We start from the raw sequence: 23,919 nt of genomic DNA on the forward strand, positions 1-23,919 counted from the left end.
TAAAAGAGAATAATATTTAGAAATAAGAAAAAAACAATGTTAGTTTTTTTTGTTGTTGTTATTATTTGGGGTTTTTTGTTTTGTTTTTTTTAGTTAGCCCCAGACTCAGGACCAGGAGGAGAGGATACCGTGGTAGAGTAAAAAGATGGCTAAAAAGCCGTTGACACTGGCCACAAATTTAAAATTGCCTAAAGGCCCCTTCAAACCAATTTTTTTTTTTAAAGAAATAAGATAGAAAATGAAAGCGAACATGTAAAATTACCAGTTAAAAATGAAAAAGTGAAGCAGGAAGGCAAACTCAAGGGAATGAAGTTCAGATGCATCGTCTTCACTCTGCAGAAAATGAAAACTGATGATCTCGCAAGCCGGCGTTGGACGGGAAGGCACATGCACAATGCGGGTGGTCTTGAAGTTTTGCTAAAAGCTTAAAGTGACAGTACACTTTACCACTGTCCATACTGGGCTCTGTGGATGATGTCACCCACATGTGAGAATATACTGCTTGCTTATTTAAGGATAATAGGGGTTGTATAGATGAGTCGGGATGGACTGGAAGGCATAGCATGAATGTAGTGTAGATGTGCTGGGAGTAGGATTGAAAACTGTGGTAATAGGGAAGAAAAGAGACAGGTGGGACTTAGTGCTACCCCTAATATTTTTATCTACACGGCTTGGCTGGACTCTTCATTTAAGGATAGCCTGACCAGCTGTTTCATAACTCATCATGCTTTAATTTCCTTTGTATTGACTTGGTAGTTTTTGCCAAGTTCAGCACCCCCAGTCCTTTGAAAAGTTGGCTCCTACGGCAATAAGTGCAACTTGGTGATCACCATTATTAAAGTGTTTAGAGCATATTTTGCACCTGCCAAGACATTACTGTTTGAGCGTTATAATAAAAAATTTTTAAACCACACATATTGGTTTAAAGCAGTGTCCCACAAACTTTTTGCAGTGGCAGCACATTAAAACTCAGGGCTGCAGCTGGCAGGCATCCAGAAATGTGAACGTCGACGCACTGACGTCGCACACGTGTGATGTCATCACAGCAATGTCTGTGCATGCGGAGGCCATGGGAGGAGGAGAGGCGCCGGCTGACTGCCTACAGGATATGCCTACAGGATACGCCTACAGGATACGCAAGAGGCACGTCCTGTAAGCAAACAGCTAGAGCTTCTCCTCCTCACCAGCATCTCGCTGCGGCATAGTTTACAATACACTGGTTTAAAGCATTGCAACTATTAAAATAGTCAGTTCTTGCAAGTTGTCTGAACAGTAACAGTTTATCAAAAACGTGGCTTGTTTTTAGAACACAACCAAAACAAAGGAGAAATCACCTTCACAGATGAGAATGCAAAGAAACACAAAGGCGACCAGATGTGCTAGGATACTTTAATTCTTCAATGGATAATGAAGATTACCATCCAGATTATATAGAATTATGATTAAGGTCTGTCTGTCATTATCAGCAATTCAAGAGAACATGTCTACTCACAAACTCGTTTGAATTAAAGGTATCCTAGCACATCTGATCACCTTTGCTGTTTACTCCTTTTGGTTTTTAGAATGGCATACTAAAATAGATCCCGAAAAAACCCGAAAAATGGGAGAAGAGATTATACTCAAACAACAAAGATTCTCCCGAGCCCCAAGAAGGAAACTGAGATGAGAGAGACCGCTGGTAGAGAGGGTCCACTCAAAGTAAATATTAGATCTATTGAGAATTAATTATTAATTTATGAAGAGAGCCCTCAGTCACACAGCCATCCTCCAGTCCCCCGGAGGTAACGGCTGTCACTGGTTTGCACCCAGAAAGGTGTCAACTGTGAAACATCCCCGGGCTCTCTTGTGAATTTTGGTGATAAATAACACAAAAGTGCAAAAGAGTGCGTAAAAAGTGAAAGCACCCTCTCTACTAGTGGTCTCTGCCCCTGATCCAGGGGGGTCAAACAAGAAAGTTCAAGTGTCCAAATTCAATAATAAAGCCAATGGAAGATACTTAGCTTCTCAGAAAAAACAGCCAGCAGATAACCAAGCGTCCTACGGGACTCCGTTTCGGGGGTAGACCCCCCTTCTTCAGGAACGGCTGGCTCAAAGCAAGAGCCCCCAAGTCATCGGGCTGTAGCGGTTTGGCAGTGAAGGAAAATGGCGCTTGAACCAGAATGGACGCCTCCGATTTAAACTGCAGAACAGGAGACGTCACTATGATGACGCATCACATGACTGAACAGCTGAGAGCAGGGAAAAAAAAAATTTCACTGACCCTCGCATAAGTAGTATAAGTCCAAACGTAATGAAGAATAAAGTTCAGAATAAACAAGAAAAGACACAAAAAATACTGAAGCCACTGAAAGTGGTTAAAAAGTGTGATGCCACTCGATGTATTCGTTATGTCCTGTAGGGGACAGGGTTTGGAGTTCAAAAATCCAGTACTGTTCCCTTCGTTGTAACAGAGTTAATTTGTTCCCCTGATAGTCTTCGTAAATCTTCTCAATGACAGCCCAGCGTAAATCCTGAAATGTGTGGTTAAATTGTATGCACTGGGGCACCATAGGAGAGCTCATAGATTTTGTGTTGATCCGGCTCCGATGTTCTATGAGACGTGTTCTGATGGTCCTTTGGGTGCGCCCCACATAGAGCATATGGCACGGACACTCGATTATATATATAACCCACTTAGAAGTACATGATGTGTCCGTTTTATGAGAGTACAGTTTCAGGGTCCCAGGATGTTGCCACGTAGAACCCTCAATCGAATTGGCACATATATCACAATTGTCGCCACATTTTACATGCTGACCGACGCGCTGAATCTGAGTTCGGTTGGAAATATATCTGGAATGGATCACATGGTCAGCAATGTTCTTAGGGCGAGCATAAGCGATACAAGATAAGTCTTGAAAGCTAGGATGAAGCTGGAGAATGTGCCAGTGGGACCTAATGCTCCGGGCCACTTCAGAAGCATGGTCTGAAAATGAAAGGACACAGATGGTCTTGGTATCCTCACAGGAAGGAGCCTTTGAGAGAAGTAAAGCCCTATTAGCGTACAGGGTTCTATTATAGGCATGAGCAAGAACTCTGTGAGGGTACCCCCGTTCCCTGAAGCGGGTATACAAGATGCGAGCTTGTCTCCAAAACTCGCCTAGGTCCGTGCACAATCTACGAATTCGTAAGAACTGGCTGATGGGCAAAGACTGTTTGGTGGGGTGACAGCTGGTATAGTTCAAATAATTGTTAACTTCGACTGCCATCTAAAATAGATGGCAGATACAAGTTAATAGTTCAGTCTTTGATTCACTACAAAGAATAATCTATTTGTGAGGAAATAGTTTGGGTTTTTTTAAATTAACTTTTAATTTTATTACAATGGCTGCTTAGTAACATATCAGAACAAAAGCTGTTTTGGGCTTCTAAGCCACAACTGCGCTTAATTATGCTATTTTATTATAACAACTTATTTTGTGTTCTATGTAAATATTTAGGTGCTGTAAGTACACCTGAAATGTAGAATTTAGCTGATACAAGTATGGGCATGGCTCTATCTCCCATACCAATATTTCATAAGAGGTTTTGCACATTGCCATGATGTGGCATTTGTTTTTTTAACTTCCTCTTCATTCTATAAGGTAACTAAGGAAGGTCCAGCCTCGCTTCTCTTGCATGTATTTTACAGTGTGCTTGTTAAACAATTTTGTTTTGAATGAGAAATGTTAGTAGACCAGATTTTTTTTTTTTAAAGTAGGGTCCTACAGGAAGCAACCAACCTCTTTATAAGAACCGTGAATAAACGACGGAGAAATAACAAACCCCAATGGTTCTCTGCGGAGATCTCGGAGCTCGTAAAACAGAAGAAAAGAGCATTTGTATCCTACAAACAATCACAATGACCAGAAGCCAAAGAAGCTTATCTAGAGAAATCTAGAATTGTTAAAACAGCGGTCAGAAACGCCAAACTCCGGATGGAAGAAAATTTAGCTAGAAATATTAAAAAAGGGGATCAATCTTTCTTTCAGGTATGTTAGTGATAGAAAGAGGAATACAGACGGGATAGTGCGCCTGAAGAAACCTGATGGCAAATTTGCAGAATCGGACTCTGATAAAGCCGAACTACTGAACAAATACTTCTGCTCAGTCTTTACCTGTGAGGCACCGAGATCCGGTCCACAGTTGCAAAAAAGGGAGAGCTCAGAAGACCCGTTCAGGAATTTTGAATTTTCCACCAGCAGCATCTACCAAGAATTGTCAAGGCTCAAAGTGAATAAAGCCATGGGACTGGGTAAATTGCACCCCAGAGTGCTTAGGGAATTGAGAGATGTCCTGGCAGAGCCATTAGCCCCACTCTTCAATCTTTCTCTGAGCACGGGAAAAGTTCCATTAGACTGGAAAACAGCTAACGTCATTCTGCTCCACAAAAAAGGATGCAGGTTAGAGACTGCAAATTACAGACCGGTAAGTCTCACGTCAATAGTGTGTAAACTTATGGAAACTGATTAAACATAAATTAGATACGGTTCTGGACGATGAAAGACTGAGGGATCCCCACCAGCATGGATTTACAAGGGGGAGATCCTGCCAATCCAACCTGATCAGATTCTTTGACTGGATAACAAAAAACTAGATAAGGGAGAGTCCTTAGATGTAGTGTATCTGGACTTCAGTAAGGCTTTTGATAGCGTCCCACACCGTAGACTTTTGAACAAGATGAGTTTGTTGGGGCTAGGAGAAATATTAACTGCATGGGTTAAACCCTGGCTCAGTGGCAGACTTCGAAGGGTGGTGGTAAACGGTACTGCCTCTAAAAAGTCAGAAGTGCACAGTGGAGTACCACAGGGCTCGGTCCTGGGTCCAATCCTATTTAATATCTTCATACGAGATCTGCCTCAGGGACTTTGGGGTAAAATTGCATTATTTGCCGATGATGCTAAATTATGCAACATAGTGGGCGGAGGTACCGTGCCCGACACTATGACACAGGACATACTTTTACTGGAGCACTGGTCTACTATTTGGCAGCTGAGTTTTAATGCCAAGAAGTGTAAAGTTATGCACCTTGGTAGCAGAAACCTATGCAGAACCTACACTCTGAATGGTGAAACCTTAACTAGAACTGTTGCAGAATGGGACCTGGGAGTAATCATTAGTGAAAATATGAAGACAGCCAATCAAGTGGAGAAAGCCTCATCCAGGGCTAGACAAATGCTGGGTTGCATCCAGAGAAATTTTGTCAGCCAAAAGCCCGAAGTGGTAATGCTGCTATACAGGTCAATGGTGAGACAACATCTGGAATACTGTGTACAATTTTGGAGGCCACATTATCAGAAGGATGTGCTGAGAATAGAATCGGTTCAATGGTTGGCAACCAGGATGGTCTCAGGACTCAAGGATATCCCATATGAAGAACGTCTAGGTAAGTTGCAGCTATACTCTCTCGAGGAATGCAGAGAGAGGGGTGACATGACCGTATTGAGGTGGAAGAAGACATCTTTTTCCTTACAGGACTGGCAACAAGAGGGCATCTGCTATAAATCAGGGGTGGGAGATTTCATGGTGACACCAGGAAGTACTTCTTCACTGAAAGGGTGGTTGACCGTTGGAATGATCTTCCACTTCAGGTAGTTGAGGCCAATAATGTGACTGACTTTAAGAACAAATGGGATCAACATGTGGGTTCACTTCAAAGAAGAACTTAGGGGGGAGGGTTATTTGAGTGGGAAGACTTGTTGGGCTGAAGGCCCTTTTCTGCCGTCATATTCTATGTTTCTATGTTTGATATCTTTTCCAGCTGATAGGAATGCTATGCTGAACTGATGCATAGTCTGCTTATTTGTGAGTATTCTGCAGGTGCTGTTAATCACAGCTTTTCAGATCTCACTCCCCCCCCCCCTCCCCAAGTCGCTGCTGCCCTCTTCAGTTCATACCAAAGCCAGTGACAGCCCTATAATAGACAGAAGGATACAGGGACTCCCCAAAACCAAGGGCTCCTTTTAGTGCGCGCTGCATTGCCGTGCGCTCTAGATGCTAACGCCACCATTGAGCTGGTGTTAGTTTTTGGTGCACCTTAGTAAAAGAGGGGATGGCAAGTGTCTGATCTGCTCAGATAAATGAACAGTAATGCAAGGAAAAACATTAAGTCTCTGAGAGGGAAACCTGCATGCAAGAAAAATGCAAGTTAAACAAGAATATAACAGCCTGCACATTTTATGGAGCTCAAAACATTCCGTGCTTTTAAGTATAGATAGAGAATCTTCATAATCCTATAGTCTGAGTGACAGGCAATCTTAACTGTGAAGCTGACTATTAGGCTGGAGTCAGAAAGTAGGTGTGCCAGATGTATGCTGAACCCTGCACCTAGCAATTCATTCCTTCTACTGAAAAAGGTATCGAGGTAAGAACCTACTCTTTCTCCAGTGCAATAGGGGAGCCTGCTCATAGTATTGAGGACCCAAAAGCAGTATTGTCCTGTGCTGCTGTGTCCACCCTGTAGAATTTGGTGAAAGTATGCAGGGAGGACCAGATTGCTGATTTATGAATCTCTTTGGGTGGAATTGCCCAAGAGGAGGCCATGCCTCTTGCTGAATACACCTTCAAGGAGCCAAGCTGTTTGCCACAAATGATGTAGGCAGAGCATATAGTTTTAGGAATCCAGCTAGAGATGGGAGCCTTGAAAGCAGGCTGCCTCACCTCATTGGTTGATAAATCTTAACCAACTGTTAGTGTAGTCCTTATTCACTTCTCTCTAAATCACTAGCTATTCTCTGTACTCTTTTTAAATCTCTAATATTGTAAAGCTATATGGTGCCTGTTTGCTGTTTATATATTGCCGCAATATATAAAGTCACCTCATTGGTTAACATGAAAAAATGATCTGAGACACAAAACTCATTGGTTACCTCCAGATAACATAATAGCACTCTGCCATCTAAAACCTTGTCCTTTTTCTTGGGTGAAATGCTGGCAATCACTCTTTTTGGTCAATATGGAATGCTGAAACAACCTATGGTTAAAAGAAACCAACTGTGTGCAAAGTCACTCCTGCCTCTGCAATCTGGAGAAACTGTTCTCTCTATGACAGGACCTGCAATTTTCCTACTGGGTAGGGAAGTGCATTTGATTACCTAGGCTACCAGGGAATCTACTTTTGCTGGAATACAGTTTAGCCACACTCAGGGAGCCTTCAGTAGTCTCTCTCTGTAATTAAAACCCTCATGTCTAGGTGCCATGGGGTTTACAGAAGGTCTATTTTCATCTCTGAGGGATTCAGTAATGATCTCCATTAGGGCTGAGGACCTAGTCTCCCTGATCTATAGCCAATAACTCTTGATCCTCTGAATGGGAAGCCCATCAGGGAAGCCTCACTTTGGGACAGTAAAGGGATCAGATCTGACCCCTCATCCTCTGAGTCCCTGTCTGAAGGACCATCATAGTCCGAATACTCTGCTTTTATTGAGGAAGTGCTCAGACTCCAGCAAAGTCTGTGTGCTGGTCCACTTGCTTGTGAACTGGACTAGTAGATTTTTGCCTTGTACATAAGCCTCACTAACACCTGCTTCAGGGAACCTGATGCAAAGGTTTATCCAAAAAACCTCAATTTTTTAAAAAGGCTGAAGGTGTCAAAACATGGTCCATGTCAGAACCCTGATTTTGTCAAACTAAGAAAAAGAGAGCTCTTTCATATTCATGTTTTGGAGCTTTTGTTACTATAAGAAAACCTTGTGTGCAATGATTATACCTTGAACCTAAATCTGAGACTAGTAATACTTTTGCTGTCTCTGAGTACACTTAAAATACTTTTTGTATTCAATGTTTAAATTTCTTTTGAAACACCTTAGAAATTGTAAGAATTAAGGGTGTTGAACACTCTTATTCACATTCATATAGCTTGTGCATAAGCCTGCCAGCTCATATTAATACCCTCTGTGGTAAAGGGCAAGTCTCATCATCTCTTAGGGTGGAACAGATGCCTTTTCTTGGACTGTAAAGCTTCTATACCCTTCTGGTGTACAGAAACACTGTCCTGGAACTCTAGAAAGTATTTTATGCCCTCGGCCAGGCTCATCAATTTTTCTGAAGCCCTAGAGGACTGCAAGGGGCTAAGGCTGAAGTTCACACCCCTCCTTCCTGTGCAGGTGCTCTTTAGCTAACTAGCAAGTGCAAATAAGGTATAATAGAAAATTTATAGCCCACTCCATCCACTAATGTCAAACAAATATTCAACATACAATTAATGTACTAAAGTGTACACATTTCTTGTATTTACTATATATCAATTTTGAGGCAAATGGAGGGGGAAGGAAAAAATAAGAAATCCAAGATGGCCATTTTAGCAGCATTTTTGTGCCAAACAATTTTAAAGCTTCAGTGCTGACCAAAATTCACTACCAATAGTACTTTGGGGTGTGGACAGGGCTCTAGCTGTAGAAAGTCAAAACACAGTTTTAGTTCCTGCCCACCCCCCTTTTTCTTGATTTTACCCAACAGACCATGTACAAGGGAAAAGGTGCTGCAGCCTGCCTCTGTTCCTTGAGCAAGCTAGATCTGGAGATATTTTCTACCTCCAGCCACCACTCAGCTGTCCTGCAAAAGCTTCAGGCTGCTAGTTAGACTGAACCTCTACTGCCCTGGGTAGCAGTGACTACCAAAAAGGGATGGGGGGGTGAAACTACATGGCACAAAGTAGCCCAAAGGATGCTATTGAAGCCCAACATCTTGCACTCAAGCTCCTGACAGTGTCAAAGAGGCAACCAAATGCTGAGGGCCCTGTAGAATACTTAGGGCTATAAACTAATCATCAGTAATTAGTCCTAAGTTAGATGGGTCTAGGGATCACACTAAATTACAAATCCAGGGAGCAAATGTTTTCCAGCTTCTTCATTACGGTAAGCCAGACCAAGAGATACAAAGAATGCCTTTATTCAGAATTTTAGCATTTCATAGAAAAATTAATTCTGGCATACAACAATGCTAAGGATTAGATACATGTATAACATAAAACACTGCTAGATAACATCCACAAACCCTTAGTAAATCTGGATCAGACACAGAATATGCATTTAGAAACAGATCTGAGACAGAAAAACACAGAGCTAAGGTTATAACTGAACTAAATTACCACAACCCATAAACCTTTCCCTTTCCCCCAAATGCCCTGTAAAGCTGTTTAACCAGCTCAACAGTAGAGGAATTGCTGCTCTCACCCTTAGTGTGTAGAGGGGTATGAAGAATTCTCTCTCCCGGGCAGAAGTGTGCCCAGGTTCTGCTGGTCTTAGACAGATTACAGCATTGCCAGACAGTAAAATTTAGTCCTTCATTTGTCATACAGAGGCAAAGGTTGCAGGTCACTGAATTCAGTCTCTCACTCTCTCTACTTCTTTTTGGGGTAGTACAGGAAGCCACGCAAGTCTAAGCACCCATCTCATCTCTGTCTAAAGTGACCCCCCCCCCCATACACACTTAGTGCCCATTCTGCAGGGGCATTCTTCAGTCACATAGCAGAATGATGAAGCCTGCTTGCCAGCATCAGATGAAACCACAAATCATGCCTTAAAGATAAGGGCCAGGCACAAATTGTCCCAAAATTCTGCAAGTGTAGTCTCTCCCCTACACACATTCCACTGGAGAAGCAAGAGGCCCCAGTGCTGGTAAAGATGACCTTATCTAAGCACACACACAGCTTGCAAAATTCCATGCAAGCAGGAAAGAAAATGGTTCTTGGCCTAAGTTAGGCCACCAGCCTAAAAGGCAGTGCAGGAATGGCCCTACAGCCTGGAACCCTTAGCTCCACAAATATTCAGCAGGCTGGTTGAACAGATCCCTGAAAGATGCATCTGCCAGGTGCAATGTCTGCTCCTCTCCAAGCAGGCACAACCAGTCCTGGAGCTGCATAAAACCACCAAAAGAGACTGTAAAAATACTGCAGAAATAAAAGGGAACTGATAGAACACCTTCATTCTCAACTTCAGAAGGAAGAACTGAAGAGGTCAGCAGAGATAGCGGAGGAGCTGAAAAGCTGTGATTGGCACCTTCTACAGAATGCTTATAGAACAGGCATGGACATCCCTCTGCAGAACACTGATCTAAAGTTTTCCCCACCAGCTCCATTACCCTCAAGACATTTTCTATGGTAGAGACTTTACATCAGGGGTGTCCAACCTGTGGCCCTGTGAAGTATTTTATGCAGCCCCGGTCAAGGGCGTGGCAGTATTTGCAGGGCCCCAGTAAAATTTTTTCAGCCAATGCAGCCCAGGGAAGCCAAAAGTTGGACACCCCTGCTCTACATTAAGTATAGTGTTTGTCAAACTAATGTAATCAATGGTGCTTTCCAAACCACTGAGGGCACCACCAGCTAGCCAAGTTCTCAGGACATTACCCATACATTTGCAGTATGGATATGCTGAAAGTGACTGTCTATTCCTATCATAGGGCTTTCCCAGCCTATTTAGTAATTTTGTATTGCATTTTTCTATTGCAGGTGATGAGTATGATATCTGTCCTATTTGCCTGGATGAATATGAAGAGGGTGATAAACTCAGATTACTTCCTTGCTCTCATGGTATTCTGTGGTTCTGAATTTAAATGCATAAAATGTTTAACTGTGGAAAAATGCAACTTGTGAGACTTAATGCCTAAAAGGAAAGGCTTAAGTTGTCTTGCATAAAGGCACTTTCAACACATCATTCAGACATGGCATCAATTTTCAGGCCCTTGCCTGTCAGGTTTTCAGGATAGCCACAATTAATATGCATGAAAGAAATTTGCATACATTGCCTCTAGTATATGCAAATTAATTTCATGCATATTCAGGACAGAGTTAAGATATACTGGTCTAGTATACCGGCATATCAGAGCCCTAGAAAATAAAAAAGAAGCTAAAAGTCTAGAGAAAGATCCATATCCCCCACAGTGCTGTAAACTGCTGAAAAGCATTTTTTGAAATCTCTTAATCACTGAACAAATAGCCTCAAAATTGAAATAAGATGAACAATTAACATGCAAAGTGAGACTAATCGCCCACTTCTATTCTATATTAGTAGCTAATACTATTTCAAAACAAATGGTGAATTATATTTTAAGGCTAAGTAGATAAAGAATTTTTGCTGGGCCCACTGCTTTTAGGGTTCTTTTTATTAAGTGGTCTACCAATTAATTGTGTATTGAATGGGCTTCTTTGCTTTGAGCATACTGTTTAGGAAAAAACTCAGTTTGATGAAGTTTGGACTCAGGTAACTACTTTAGAATTACTTCTGAAGCATGTCAAACTGATTGTAATTTGTCTGGCCCTAGTAATTGAGCAGAGTTTTTTTTTTTTCTTCTCCCACCCCCCAACATACAGCATATCACTCCAAGTGTGTGGACCCATGGCTAACAAAAACTAAAAAGACCTGTCCAGTGTGTAAACAAAAGGTTGTTCTGTCACAAGAGGATTCAGATTCAGACTCTGACAGCAGTCAAGAAGAAAATGAAGTTTCAGAACACACTCCTTTACTTAGGCCTTTAACATCCGTTGCCACTCAGTCCTTTGGGGCTTTGTTCGATTCTCATGCCCAGCACAATGCAGCAGAATCTTCAGAGTATGAAGATGATGAAGATGACAACAATGGAGTTACCGACAGTAGTGATGCAGAACAGGATAGCATTGTGGTTCAGCTACAGCATGCTGAACTGGAACCGAGCAGCAATGTAGTTTGAAGTTGTACAAGTAAATGCTGTCTTACTTTTATAATGGTTGAACCCATACTGCAGTTATTGTTCCTCTTAATACAAGAAATGTAGGTACCAACACCCCCCCCCTCCACTCAAGAGCACTATATTTTATCAGAACTAATAGTTAAAATCTGATCTGGTGCTTATCTTACTCAAATAAGGAATTAAGGCAAAAAGACGATCTGCAGCAATTTTGTCAGTTAGAACAGGTAATCACTGGTTATGGGTTAAACATCCAGTAACAAAAAAGAGCTTTACAAAGTAGACCAGTACATTTTCAAAATGGACACCAAAGTGAATGTGAAAATAGCTGATAATGGGACATTTAGTCTCGTTCTTTTATTGATTTAATTTATATGGAATATCCCCAGGATTTGCTTAATTTCAGAGCAATAAGAGACAGCAAGCAAAACCATGGAGTAGTCTTTTCCTGTATATTTGTACAGAAGTAGGTATTAACAATTGTATGTACATATTGTAATCTACAGGTATGTAAAGAATATAGGACATTCATACATAAGACTGGCATAATATGTATGTCCGTGTTAAATGGCTTGAGTTCCTGATCATTTAGTATTTAAATATGGCATAATATGTTGAAGCAACCTTGAATACATGGCTAATCTAGTTCATTGTTAATACCATTAACATATCATTTGTACTGCAGTGAACTGGTTAAGCCTCCTACCTCTGTCTTATTAAAAATCTATTTCAAAAGCACTCATTACACAAAAGAACCACACATTATTAAAAGTGTATATTTGGTTGGAATAAATTTATTTCATCTGTCTGTAAACAAGGTGTTATGGCATTTTTTGAAATGCATATTAAAAATGAGTTACTGTATCCCAGATGTAACAAAAGTGCAGGGAAAGAAATGAACAAAAGATGTTTTAATTTGTACATAATCCACAAGGCCCAAACAATAGAAGCAATACTAGAATGTCCCAATAGCAGTGCCATTCAAAAGATGCCCTCAATCACTTGAAATCCAACTCCAAGCTGTAACAGTTCATTTGTTGAATATGGCACAGAGTACAAATTATCACAACACAGCCAAGTCAGTTATTCTAAACAATACCATCTCATTTGTTCTTTTGTATACAGAATGCAATTTCTTCAAAATGGACTTAAGTTAGTACCATGCTTAAAAACAGACAGTCAATACACATCTGGTGACTAGAGCACATGGAAGTTTACTCCACTTTTTGCAGCATGGGTCTCAGGTCAAATATTTTGATTTAGAAATGCTTTTGCAAGATTAAGAAAACCACATTATCCAATATGGGTATTAAAGCTATAAATGCATGTTACCAATTACTGATATAACATCTAGTCAGATGTCTTATTACCACTAACAAAAGGTGGCTAAGTTATCTTTTCTACAAGGATAAATACAAAATCCCAAGTTGCAAACAAAATTGGTCCTATGAAAACCTGGAACTGGACATACTTAGCATGATTATATTGGGATTATGTCTATTACAGCCTTGTACAATTGAACTACAGAACAAGAGTTGGCAAAAAAGCAGCCTAGCTACTGACTGAGAATATCCTTTCCCCTTAAAGATCAAATATACCAAGCCTTGCGTTCTGAGGTGCTTGTTACAGGTGAATTTAGTTTGCCCCTGCCTTTTAGTTTCAGAAAAAAAGGGTACCAGATTCTTAGTCTTGAGGCTTTCTGAATTAAAGTTGGTGCATCTTCAGTCACACAATTATTCAAGAATGGTTAGAGGATATTTTAGATTTGTTAAAAAAAAAAAAAAAAAAAAAAAAGGGGGGGGATACCACTTGGTTGCTATGATTTTTAGCCTATGAAAATTAAGCCTTAAAAAAGGTGACCGATCCATTTGTTTACTTTAACATTGTCTCGGGTAAGGACCCAAGTATTACATGAACCACCACTTCAAATGAAGAGTTAAGTGATTTCCTCTTATGAACGCTGATACTTAGAAAGGGTGCTATAGGGATTTCTGAAACTCCGAGGAGTAAAATCATTATGCTGCAAATCTTGCACTTCCTTTAAGAATGGTTTGGTACTTGATCCTTAAGCCTGGATGATTGAGCCAAGATCACAGGAAGAAATACAAATTGCACCTTCTGAAGCAGTTTTACAATTGCACTATCAAGAAGCAAGCATTTTGCCTGCAAGTTTAAGATCATACTTAAAGTGCAATACTAAAACTAATTCAAGACATTGCAGCTCTAAATTAAATTGTGGTATTAGAAAGCTGAACAGATGAGGCACTGTATGAAAGTCAGGAGATGTGAACAAACCATGAAATGAAAAAGGTAGGGAGAGAAAGAAAAAAAGATAGATATGCATGCACTTTTCTCCCAACCATGCTCTACAAAAAAGGAAGACTAAATGAGCTATGTAATTGCTCAAAGTGCTGAAAAGGCATTGATCAAATTAAGAGATTGTACAATCGGCACTTTGTTATTTAAAATTTGAAGTCTTAGTTATCAGTATAATATTAATTGCTAGGAAAAGCAATTCTCAAACTTGGCATATCCCCTACCCAACATCTCATGCATATCATCTGTGTACTGAGATAGTGTGAAAACATGGAATTTTATATATGTATATATATAGTGGTTAAATTAACAAAAGGATAATCAGGATCATGACATCAGAAAAATGGGTAAAAAAAACAAACACGTAACTACCATCCACAGTCTGGTAGCCTTGCGAACAAAACTGGATGTGATGACGGTTGACAGCAAGATGGGGAAAGGCTGCTTAGCATCCAAGCTTGCCCAGGTATGCAGACATTTCATATGCTTTCTTGTTGAGCTGCCCTCCATGGATACCTTCTTTTGCCATGATAAAAATCAATGCTGGAGTACACAAGGGAAAAAAAAAAAAGATGAATAAAGATGAATAATGATGAACAAATAAACACCTTTCCCCACCAACCAAGGGATACAAAGGAGACACAGGTTTATAGCCCATTGTCCTGCATTGCTAATAAAGTTTCCAAGATAAAGGCATTATGTTCACCACCAGGAAAGTTTAGTAGCAATTTTTCCCTAATACTCAATTCTGTCTAACTAGAACCCAGAGTCTCTCAAATATTTTGCCATCGAGAATGCCTTCTTATTCAATCCACCTCCATGGACCCCTTCTTTGCCCATTGAAAAGACCAAGACTGGAAAAAAAGGGAAAGAAAAGGATTTAAACATGCAGAAGACAGAAAAAAAGCAAGTTACAGAAGCAGCATTAGTTACTTTAAGCAAGGTAAATTTATTTGAAGTAGGAGATAATTATAAAAAAGCACAGCTTTATAAGTTAAAAAAAGTCAGTTTAACTTAGATATTCAATATATTTGACAAAAAAAACGCAAGATACTGGTTCAGGTTTGCCATGGTTCTAAATTCTTTAGGTGTTTGGGGTTTTTTTTAGGTTTTAAAAAAGGATGTAGGAAACTTGCAGTGCATACATCTAGTGTCTAAAAGTATTACAACAGGTGGCTGAAGCAATCAATTCAAGAAAACATCAGGTAAACACCTAACTGCAAAGTAAAAAGAAAGCCAAGAAACTTGGGCCTATGGCATTTTAAACAGGGCACAGTAGATCTACTACATTCTTCATTTTGGACTTACCTGCTCATTTTGGACTTCAGTCCTGCCAGACCAAAAGGGGTTATGTTTCCTTACCTACAGATGGAGCCAGAGAAAAAGCTCCAACTTCACTCCCTACAGGGCTTATGTTGCCTTCAGCTTCTCAGTACTGTGACTTGGATTGGTCTCTGTAAAGATGGGATACTGGGCTAGATGGACCACTGGTCTGACCCAATAAGGCTATTCTGTTCTGGTTTTTGGTTGTTTTTTTATTATTTATTATAATTTTGAAATACAGAGCAAGCAAAAACACTTGTTTAAGTAAAACGAAAGGAAACAAAGTATAAGGAAATACATTTTATAAGTTAAACATCAATAATAACTTCTTAGACCTCAACATAAATTTTTACAGTGAGGTGGCTCCAAACAAAAAGGACTTATACCAAACAGGAAAATCATTGTTATTAATAGGCATTAACGGGAATACTCCTCTATATCAACTTAATGACCAATTTAACCCTTGGTGATCTTCTTTAAATCCAGAAACATCCGCAAATGGTCTGGAACCAAGAAAGTATATTTCAACCCAACATATTTAATGAGGCATTTACATGGGTATGCTAGTTGAAAACTTGCTCCCAAATCCTTCACTTCTTGCCTCATATTAAGAAAATGTTTTCTCCTCTCTTGGGTTTCTTTATTAACATCAGGGTAAATCCAAACCGTTGTCCCATGAAAGGAGTCTGTTTTTCAACAAGATTTAAACACAATAATGAAAAAGTACTTCAGGAATGCACAAACGAGGCAAGCAGTTGCCCTCTCCACAATTTGCACCGTTGATGATGCCAATATCTCCGATATATTGCCTAGATCCATTTGAGCCTGAGTCGGGCTCTGTTGTAATTGCTTCAACACCTTTTTTTTTTTTTTTTAAAGAAGTTGGAAGATAAATTTTATTTAACAGAGGAAAAATTTCAGGTGTGAAGTTGAAATTCTGTGATAGGTAATTTCTAAACATTTCAACCGGAGACATAACAATTTTTTGGAAAATTCAATATCCTTAAGTTTTAATCTCCTGTTATAATTTTCCAATTGTTCTATTTTCTTCTGTATCATTAATTTATCTTTTATTAAAGTTTCATTGACTGATTTTAAAGATGTAATATCCTCATTGATTTTTGAAAACTTCAATTCTGTGTCTTTTTTAAATGCCATCTACTGTTTTTACTAAAGAGTTAACTTTGCCTACCAAATTTGCTGTTTCTTCCGTGGATTTTCGAATCGTCCCTTCCATTTTCCACAAGGGAAACCTCCGAGGGAGTTGTGGTGGTATGTTCAGCTCCTTGCTGTTTTCTTTTCACTGCGGCTCCATATCCGGCTGTGCTTCCCTCATGAAGGAATGCTCCTGCAACCACTTCGGTATCAGGGCTTCCTTCAAGCTCAGACGTCTCCGTCGCGGGGCATAGAGGAATAGAGTGGTCGGGAGGCAAGAGAGAGACTTTTGGCTCTGGCTTGCCTTCCAAGTCCCGGGAGGGCAACGCCACGGCACCACGCACTCCAACATCAAGAGGAGGTCTAGCAGTGAAGTCAAGCAACGTCTGGCATAGATGAATCTGAAGGTAAGGGCCACGTTCGGATTGTGCCTTTGCGCTTGGTGTGAGGCATTTTAAGAAGAAAAAAAATTCACAAATCCCAGAGCTCGATCTCAACACGCATAGCTCACCGCCGCCATCTTGGCCACCCCCTGTTCTGTTCTTATAAATCAAAAGCTAAGGATACTTTTAGGCAATTCTGATTTTTGGTTTCCAATTCGCTTCCAAAACCAACCTGCTGCAGTCAAAATCGGTTTGCGTCACTAACCCAGGCATGTACTCCATACACGAAGGAAAATACCTACCCACAAAATGGGTTAGAACAATGACTGAATTTTTCAGACCAATAATTCTTAACCACCATGTTTCCAAGGTGGTTTCTGGAGTGGTCTGGCAGGACTCAAAGGATATTGGCAGGTAAGTCCTAATGTCCCCTTTGTTGTCTATGCCAGACTAGTCAAGACAAGTGAGGGGCACCCAAGCTTTACCAAGAGTGTAGGAGCTCTGACCTGCATACCAATGTTTAGGTACTCAGAGAAGGGGCACACTACTACCAGTGTCCTCAGACTAAACAGTGCCTATGAGAACTCCTGCAGTCTGGGTGGGCTAGTTACAGGTACAAAAATATCTGCAAATGTATATTATATAAGCCACTTTGACCATTAAGTTCTATATCAACAAGTTGCCCTTGATTCCTCTGGGAATTGCTGCCTTAAGAACCTCTCAAAAACTAAACCATGACCAAAATAGTTATGCACACTACTCCTTGTATCCCTGAATCACACTCTGCCCTGAAATGTGAAGTAGCTTAAGAAAAATCCTTCCAGAAATAACTTAGAGACTTCAAAACTCTAGTCTTTGCCATCTTTCATCAAAAGTTTGATCACCTGACACTAAATAGCCTTGTTATATTGCCCTATTTTCCAAAAAAAACAATGAGGAGGAAAAATGAAAAGGGATCTTCCAGAAAGGAATAATCTGATGGGGAAGGTGATAAAGTATTCCTTCAGAGAAATCAGAGACTAGATGTTGGTCCTTGTTCTACCAGGATATCCAGTCACCACCCTGTCAACTCCTTGCTACCTTGGAGAGGGTGAACAACCTGTCTTTATCTACTAAGTCTATTCCCTTCATTATCTTGAATGTTTCGATCATGTCCCCTCTCAGTCTCCTCTTTCCAAGGGAGAAAAGGCCCAGTTTCTCTAATTTCTTACTGTACGGCAACTCCCCCAGCCCCTTAACCATTTTAGTTGCTCTTCTCTGGACCCTTTGAGTAGTACTGTGTCCTTCTTCATGTACAGCGACCAGTGCTGGACGCAGTATTCCAGGTAAGGGCATACCATGGCCTGGTACAGCAGCATGAACCTTTTCCGATCCGTTTGTGATCCCCTTCTTATCATTCCTAGCATTCTGTTCACTCTTTTCACTGTCACCACACATTCCGCGAATGGATTCATTGACTTTTCATAAGAGCATAAGCAATGCCTCCGCTGGGTCAGACCTGAGGTCCATCATGCCCAGCAGTCCGCTCACGCGGCGGCCCAACAGGTGCAGGAACTGTGCAGTAATCCTTTATTTATACCAGGAGTGTCCAACCTTTAGGCTTCACTGGACCGTATTGGTCAAAAAAAAAGTTTCTGGGGCTGCACAAACGTGCAAACTCTACAGCAAGACAGAGGAGGGAGCCGGCAAGACGGTAAACACCCGGGGGCAGCAGAGGAAAACACTGTATTGTCCTCGACTGGGGCCGCACAAAACACTTCAGTGGGTCGCATGTGGCCCTCAGGCCGCAGGTTGAACACCCCTGATTTATACCCTTCTATCCTTTTTCCAGCAGGAAATTGTCCAATCCTTTCTTAAACCCCAGTAACGTACTCTGCCCTATTACATCCTCTGGAAACGCATTCCAGGTGTCCACCACACGGGTAAAGAACTTCCTAGCATTTGTTTTGAATCTGACCCCTTTCAACTTTTCCGAATGCCCTCTTGTTCTTTTATTTTTTGAAAGTTTGAAGAATCTGTCCCTCTCTACTCTCTCTATGCCCTTCATGATCTTGCAAGTCTCTATCATATCCCCTCTAAGTCTCCTCTTCTCCAGGGAAGAGAGACCCAGTTTCCAATCTCTCAGCGTATGAAAGGTTTTCCATCCCTTTTATCAGACATGTCGCTCTCCTCTGAACCCTGTCGAGTAACGCCATATCGTTCTTAAGGTACGGCGCCCAATATTGGACACAGTATTCCAGATGCGAGCCGTACCATCGCCCGATACAACGGCAGGATAATTTCTTTCATTCTGTTTGTAATACCCTTCTTGATTATACATAGCATTCTATTCGCTCTCTTAGCGGCCACTGTGCCATCGGCTTCATTGTCATGTCCACCATTACCCCCCCCCCCCCCCCGAGTCTCTTTCTTGGGTACTCTTATTCAATAATATCCCTCCCATCGTATAGTTGTACCTCGGGTTTCTGCTTCCCACATGCAATACTTTATTTACATTTCTCATACATTTCTCAATGTTGAACTTCATCTGCCATCTCGTCGCCCATTCCCCTAGTTTGTTCAAGTCCCTTTGCAATTCTTCGCAGTCCTCTTAGTCCGAGCTCCACTAAATAGTTTGGTGTCGTCCGCAAATTTTATCTCCTCACACTTCATCCTTGTTTCTAGATAATTTATGAATATATTAAATAGCAGTGGCCCAAGCAGCGAGCCCTGCGGAACACCACACGTGACCCTCCTCCAGTCCGAGTAGTGGCCCTTCACCCCTACCCTCTGTTTCCTACCCGCCAACCAGCTTCTGATCATCTATTTACTTCTCCGTCCACCCCATGGTTCTTCGTTTCCGGAGCAGAGGTTCATGAGGCACCTTGTCAAAGGCTTTTTGGAAATCTAGGTATACGATGTCTATAGGGCCTCCTCTGTCCCTCCATTTGTTAATTCCTTCAAAGAAGTGTAATAAGTTAGTTAGGCACGATCTCCCTCTTCAGAAACCATGTTGGCTGGTTATCAGAAGTTCGTTTCTTTCAAAATGTTCGACGTTTTCTTTTCAGTGCTTCCGCCATTTTCCCCGGAAATGAGGTCAGACTCACCGGTCTGTAGTTTCCCGGGTCACCTCTTGATCCCTTTTTAAAGATGGGTGTGACGTTGGCTATCTTCCAATCCTCTGGGATCATGCTTGTTTTCAGGTATAGGTTGCAAACTTGCTGTGCACAGTAGTTCTGCTATCTCCTCCTTTAATTCCTTCAGAACCCTTGGATGGGGGGGGGGGGTCTCTCCAAGTACTGCACCAGACTTCCTGTATTTGTGTATAAGATTTTTGTTACTGACATGCATTACACCTTACACTTATCCACATTAAACCTCATTCGCCATGCCATGGTTCATTTCTTGAGCGTGTTTGTCCCGTTGCAGGTCTTTGCAATCCTCCTGCGTCTTCACTACTCTGAATAACTTCGTATCGTCTGCAAATTTAATCGCCTCGTCGTACCAATTTCCATGTCATTTATAAATATGTTGAAGAGCACGGGTGCAAGCACCAAACCCTGTGGCACTCCACTCATGACACTTTTCCAGTCCAAATATTGTCCATTTACTCCCACTCTGTTTCCTATCCGCCAGCCAGTTTTTAATCCACGTGAGTATTTCACCCTCGATTCCATGGCTCACAATTTTTTGAAGTAGTCGTTAATGCAGAATCTTGTCGAATGCCTTCTGAAAATCCAGATATACAATGTCAACCAGGTCACCCTTGTCTATCTGCCTGTTTACTCCCTCGAAGAAATGCAGCAAGTTCGTCAAGCAAGATCTTCCCTTACTGAAGCCGTGCTGGCTGGTCCTCATCAGATTGTGTCCATCAAGGTGATCAATGATGCGGTCCTTTATCAGCGCCTCTACCATCTTTCCCAGTACTGAGGTCAGACTCGCCGGTCTATAGTTTCCCGGATATCACCTCAAACCTTTCTTGAAGATCGGCATAATGCATGGCATTTTAGTATTTATCTGCTAGTATAGCAATGTTACTTACCGTAACAGTTGTTATCCAGGGACAGCAGGCAGCTATTCTCACTAGTGGGTGATGTCATCAGACAGAGCCCCGGTACGGACGTCTCACAAGCACGTGTTGCTTGTAGAAACTTAAAGTTTCTAGATGCCCGCACCGCGCATGCGCCGGTGCCTTCCTACCCGGAGATCCGGGCGTGTCTCCTCAGTTCAGGTAGCTAGCCTGAGAAGCCAACCCAGGGGAGGTGGGTGGGACGTGAGAATAGCTGCCTGCTGTCCCTGGATAACAACTGTTACGGTAAGTAACATTGCTTTATCCCAGGACAAGCAGGCAGGTATTCTCACTAGTGGGTGACCTCCAAGCTAACCTCAGTGGGATGGAGGGGGAGTTGGCGACTTAAGAGAATAAATTTTTCAATACTGTTTGGCCAAACTGTCCATCCCGTCTGGAGAGGGTATCCAGGCAATAATGTGAGGTGAATGTGTGAACCGAGGACCAGGTGGCAGCCTTGCAAATTTCCTCGATTGGTGTTGATCTGAGGAATGCTACTGAGGCTGCCATTGCTCTGACCTTATGGGCTGTGACCTTACAAGGAAGTGATAATCCAGCCTGGGCATAGCAGAAAGAGATACAAGCCGCCATCCAGTTAGAGATGGTGCGCTTTGATACGGGTCTTCCCAACTTGTTAGGATCGAAGGAGACAAAAAGTTGAGGAGTGGTTCTGTGTGGCTTGGTGCGATCCAGGTAGAAAGCCAAGGCACGTTTACAGTCTAGAGTGTGAAGGGCCGATTCTCCGTGGTGAGAATGAGGCTTAGGGAAGAATACTGGAAGTACGATGGATTGGTTGAGATGAAATTCGGAGACCACCTTAGGCAGGAATTTCGGGTGAGTGCGGAGGACCACCTTGTCATGGTGGAATACTGTGAATGGTGGGTCCGCCATCAATGCCTGGAGTTCGCTGACTCTGCGAGCGGACGTAAGGGCTACAAGGAAAAGCACTTTCCAGGTGAGGTACTTCAGAGGGGCCCTGTTGAGTGGTTCAAACGGGGGCTTCATGAGGTGGGAAAGGACTACATTGAGGTCCCAAACCTCAATGAGAGGAGGGTTAACATGGAAGAGTCCTTTCATAAATCTGGCGACCACCGGATGGGCCGAGAGGGGTTTCCCTTGTAGAGGCTGGTGGAACGCCGCAATAGCGCTCAGGTGGACTCGTATGGATGTGGACTTGAGCCCAGATTGAGATAGGTGCAGGAGATAGTCCAGCACGGAGGATAAGGAAGCTCGCTGAGGTTCCTTTGACTTAGAAACGCACCATGAGGAGAATCTGGTCCATTTCTGGGAGTAGCATTGTCGAGTGGCGGGCTTCCTGGAAGCTTCCAAGACCTCCCTCACTTCTTGTGAGAATTGGTGAGGGGTTACGTTGAGAGGAACCAAGCTGTCAGGTGGAGAGACTGCAGGTTGGGATGAAGTAGTGATCCTTGATGTTGAGTAAGTAGTGAAGGAAACACTGGAAGTGGTACTGGTTCCCTGCTGCTGAGTTGAAGTAGGAGGGAGAACCAAGGTTGTCTGGGCCACCGAGGAGCTATTAGAATCATGGTGGCCCGCTCGAGTTTCAGCTTGACCAGAGTCTTCTGGATCAGCGGGAATGGTGGGAACGCATATAGAAATCGTTTCCCCCCAGTTCAGTAGAAAAGCATCTGCCTCGAGGCGATGAGGAGTGTAGATCCTGGAGCAGAACTGAGGCAGTTTGGCGTTGTGGGGAGCCGCAAAGAGGTCTATCTGAGGCGTCCCCCATTGCGTGAAGATTTGGTGAAGGGGGTTGGAATGGAGAGTCCATTCGTGCGGTTGTAGCAGACGGCTTAGTTTGTCTGCTAGGACGTTGTTCTCCCCCTGGATGTATACTGCTCTGAGTAGGGCGTTGTGGCGCACCGCCCAGTCCCAGACTCGTAGAGCTTCCTGGCAAAGGAGGGACGAGCCCGTGCCCCCTTGCTTGTTGATGTAATACATGGCAGCCTGATTGTCTGTGCGAATGAGGATTACCATGTCGTGAAGTAGATGTTGGAAAGCTTGGAGCGCATTGAAGATGGCTCTGAGTTCCAGTAGATTGATTTGGTGTAGTCTTTCCGCACTGGTCCAGAATCCTTGGGTGCGGAGACCCTCCAGGTGGGCCCCCCATGCGTAATTCGACGAATCGGTTGTGAGAACTTTCTGATGGGGGGGAGAGTGCATCAGCAAACCTCTGGATAGATTCGAAGAGGTCATCCACCAAAGTAGAGACTGCCGAAGAGCAGGTGTGACTACGATGCATTTGGATAGTGGATCGGATGTCTGATTCCACTGTGATGCCAGGGTCCACTGGGGGATCCTGAGGTGGAGTCTGGCAAAGGGTGTCACGTGTACTGTGGAGGCCATATGGCCCAGGAGCACCATCAGTTGTCTCGCCGGTATGGTTTGGTGAGTGACCACCGACTGGCAGAGATGAAGAAGAGACTCCATGCGTTGCCGGGGCAGGAATGCTCGGAGTCGGGTGGTGTCCAGGACCGCTCCGATGAAGGGGAGGGACTGGGTGGGTTGTAGATGGGACTTGGAGAAGTTGATCTCGAAGCCCAAATTCTGGAGGAAGTAGGTCGTAGCCAAGGCCGCCGAAGTGACCTCTGGGGCTGACGGGGCCTTGATGAGCCAGTCGTCGAGGTATGGAAAGACCTGTAGACCCCTGTCCCGGAGTGCTGCGGCCACTACCACCAGGCACTTTGTGAAGACTCTGGGCGACGAAGATAGGCCGAATGGTAGCACTCGATACTGTAGGTGCAGATTTCCCACCCGAAATCTGAGGAACTTTCGGGAGGCCGGGTGAATGGGGATGTGAGTGTAGGCCTCCTTGAGATCCAGGGAGCATAACCAGTCGTTCTGCTCAAGGAGGGGGTATAGAGAAGCCAAAGTCAACATGCGAAACTTCTCTTTGACCAGGAACTTGTTGAGGGCCCGAAGGTCTAAAATGGGTCGCAGGTCGCCCGTTTTCTTCGGGACGAGGAAGTACCGGGAGTAAAACCCTCGGTTCAATTGGTC

At 42.7% G+C, this 23,919-nt stretch overlaps 2 protein-coding genes across 3 annotated transcripts in view; one reads left to right on the top strand and one right to left on the bottom strand.

Moving 5' to 3' along the window:
• The window catches only part of RNF13 (ring finger protein 13), a 155,118-nt gene extending 141,910 nt beyond the window's left edge, over positions 1-13,208 (top strand). The window contains exons 9-10 of the mRNA XM_033958811.1: positions 10,466-10,546; positions 11,327-13,208. Of these exons, the coding sequence (XP_033814702.1) occupies positions 10,466-10,546; positions 11,327-11,682 (437 nt within the window). The 3' untranslated portion in view covers positions 11,683-13,208. The remainder of the gene's footprint in view (positions 1-10,465; positions 10,547-11,326) is intronic.
• The window catches only part of PFN2 (profilin 2), a 59,884-nt gene continuing 48,420 nt past the window's right edge, over positions 12,456-23,919 (bottom strand). The window contains exon 3 of one of the 2 annotated variants that reach the window (XM_033958812.1): positions 12,456-14,538. In XM_033958812.1, the coding sequence (XP_033814703.1) occupies positions 14,441-14,538 (98 nt within the window). In that variant the 3' untranslated portion in view covers positions 12,456-14,440. Of the gene's footprint in view, positions 14,539-14,580; positions 14,850-23,919 lie in introns of those variants that run through there. The other variant, XM_033958813.1, reaches the window with a different exon arrangement.

This window comes from Geotrypetes seraphini, chromosome 9 (assembly GCF_902459505.1).
Source record: "Geotrypetes seraphini chromosome 9, aGeoSer1.1, whole genome shotgun sequence".
Lineage (NCBI taxonomy): Eukaryota > Metazoa > Chordata > Amphibia > Gymnophiona > Dermophiidae > Geotrypetes > Geotrypetes seraphini.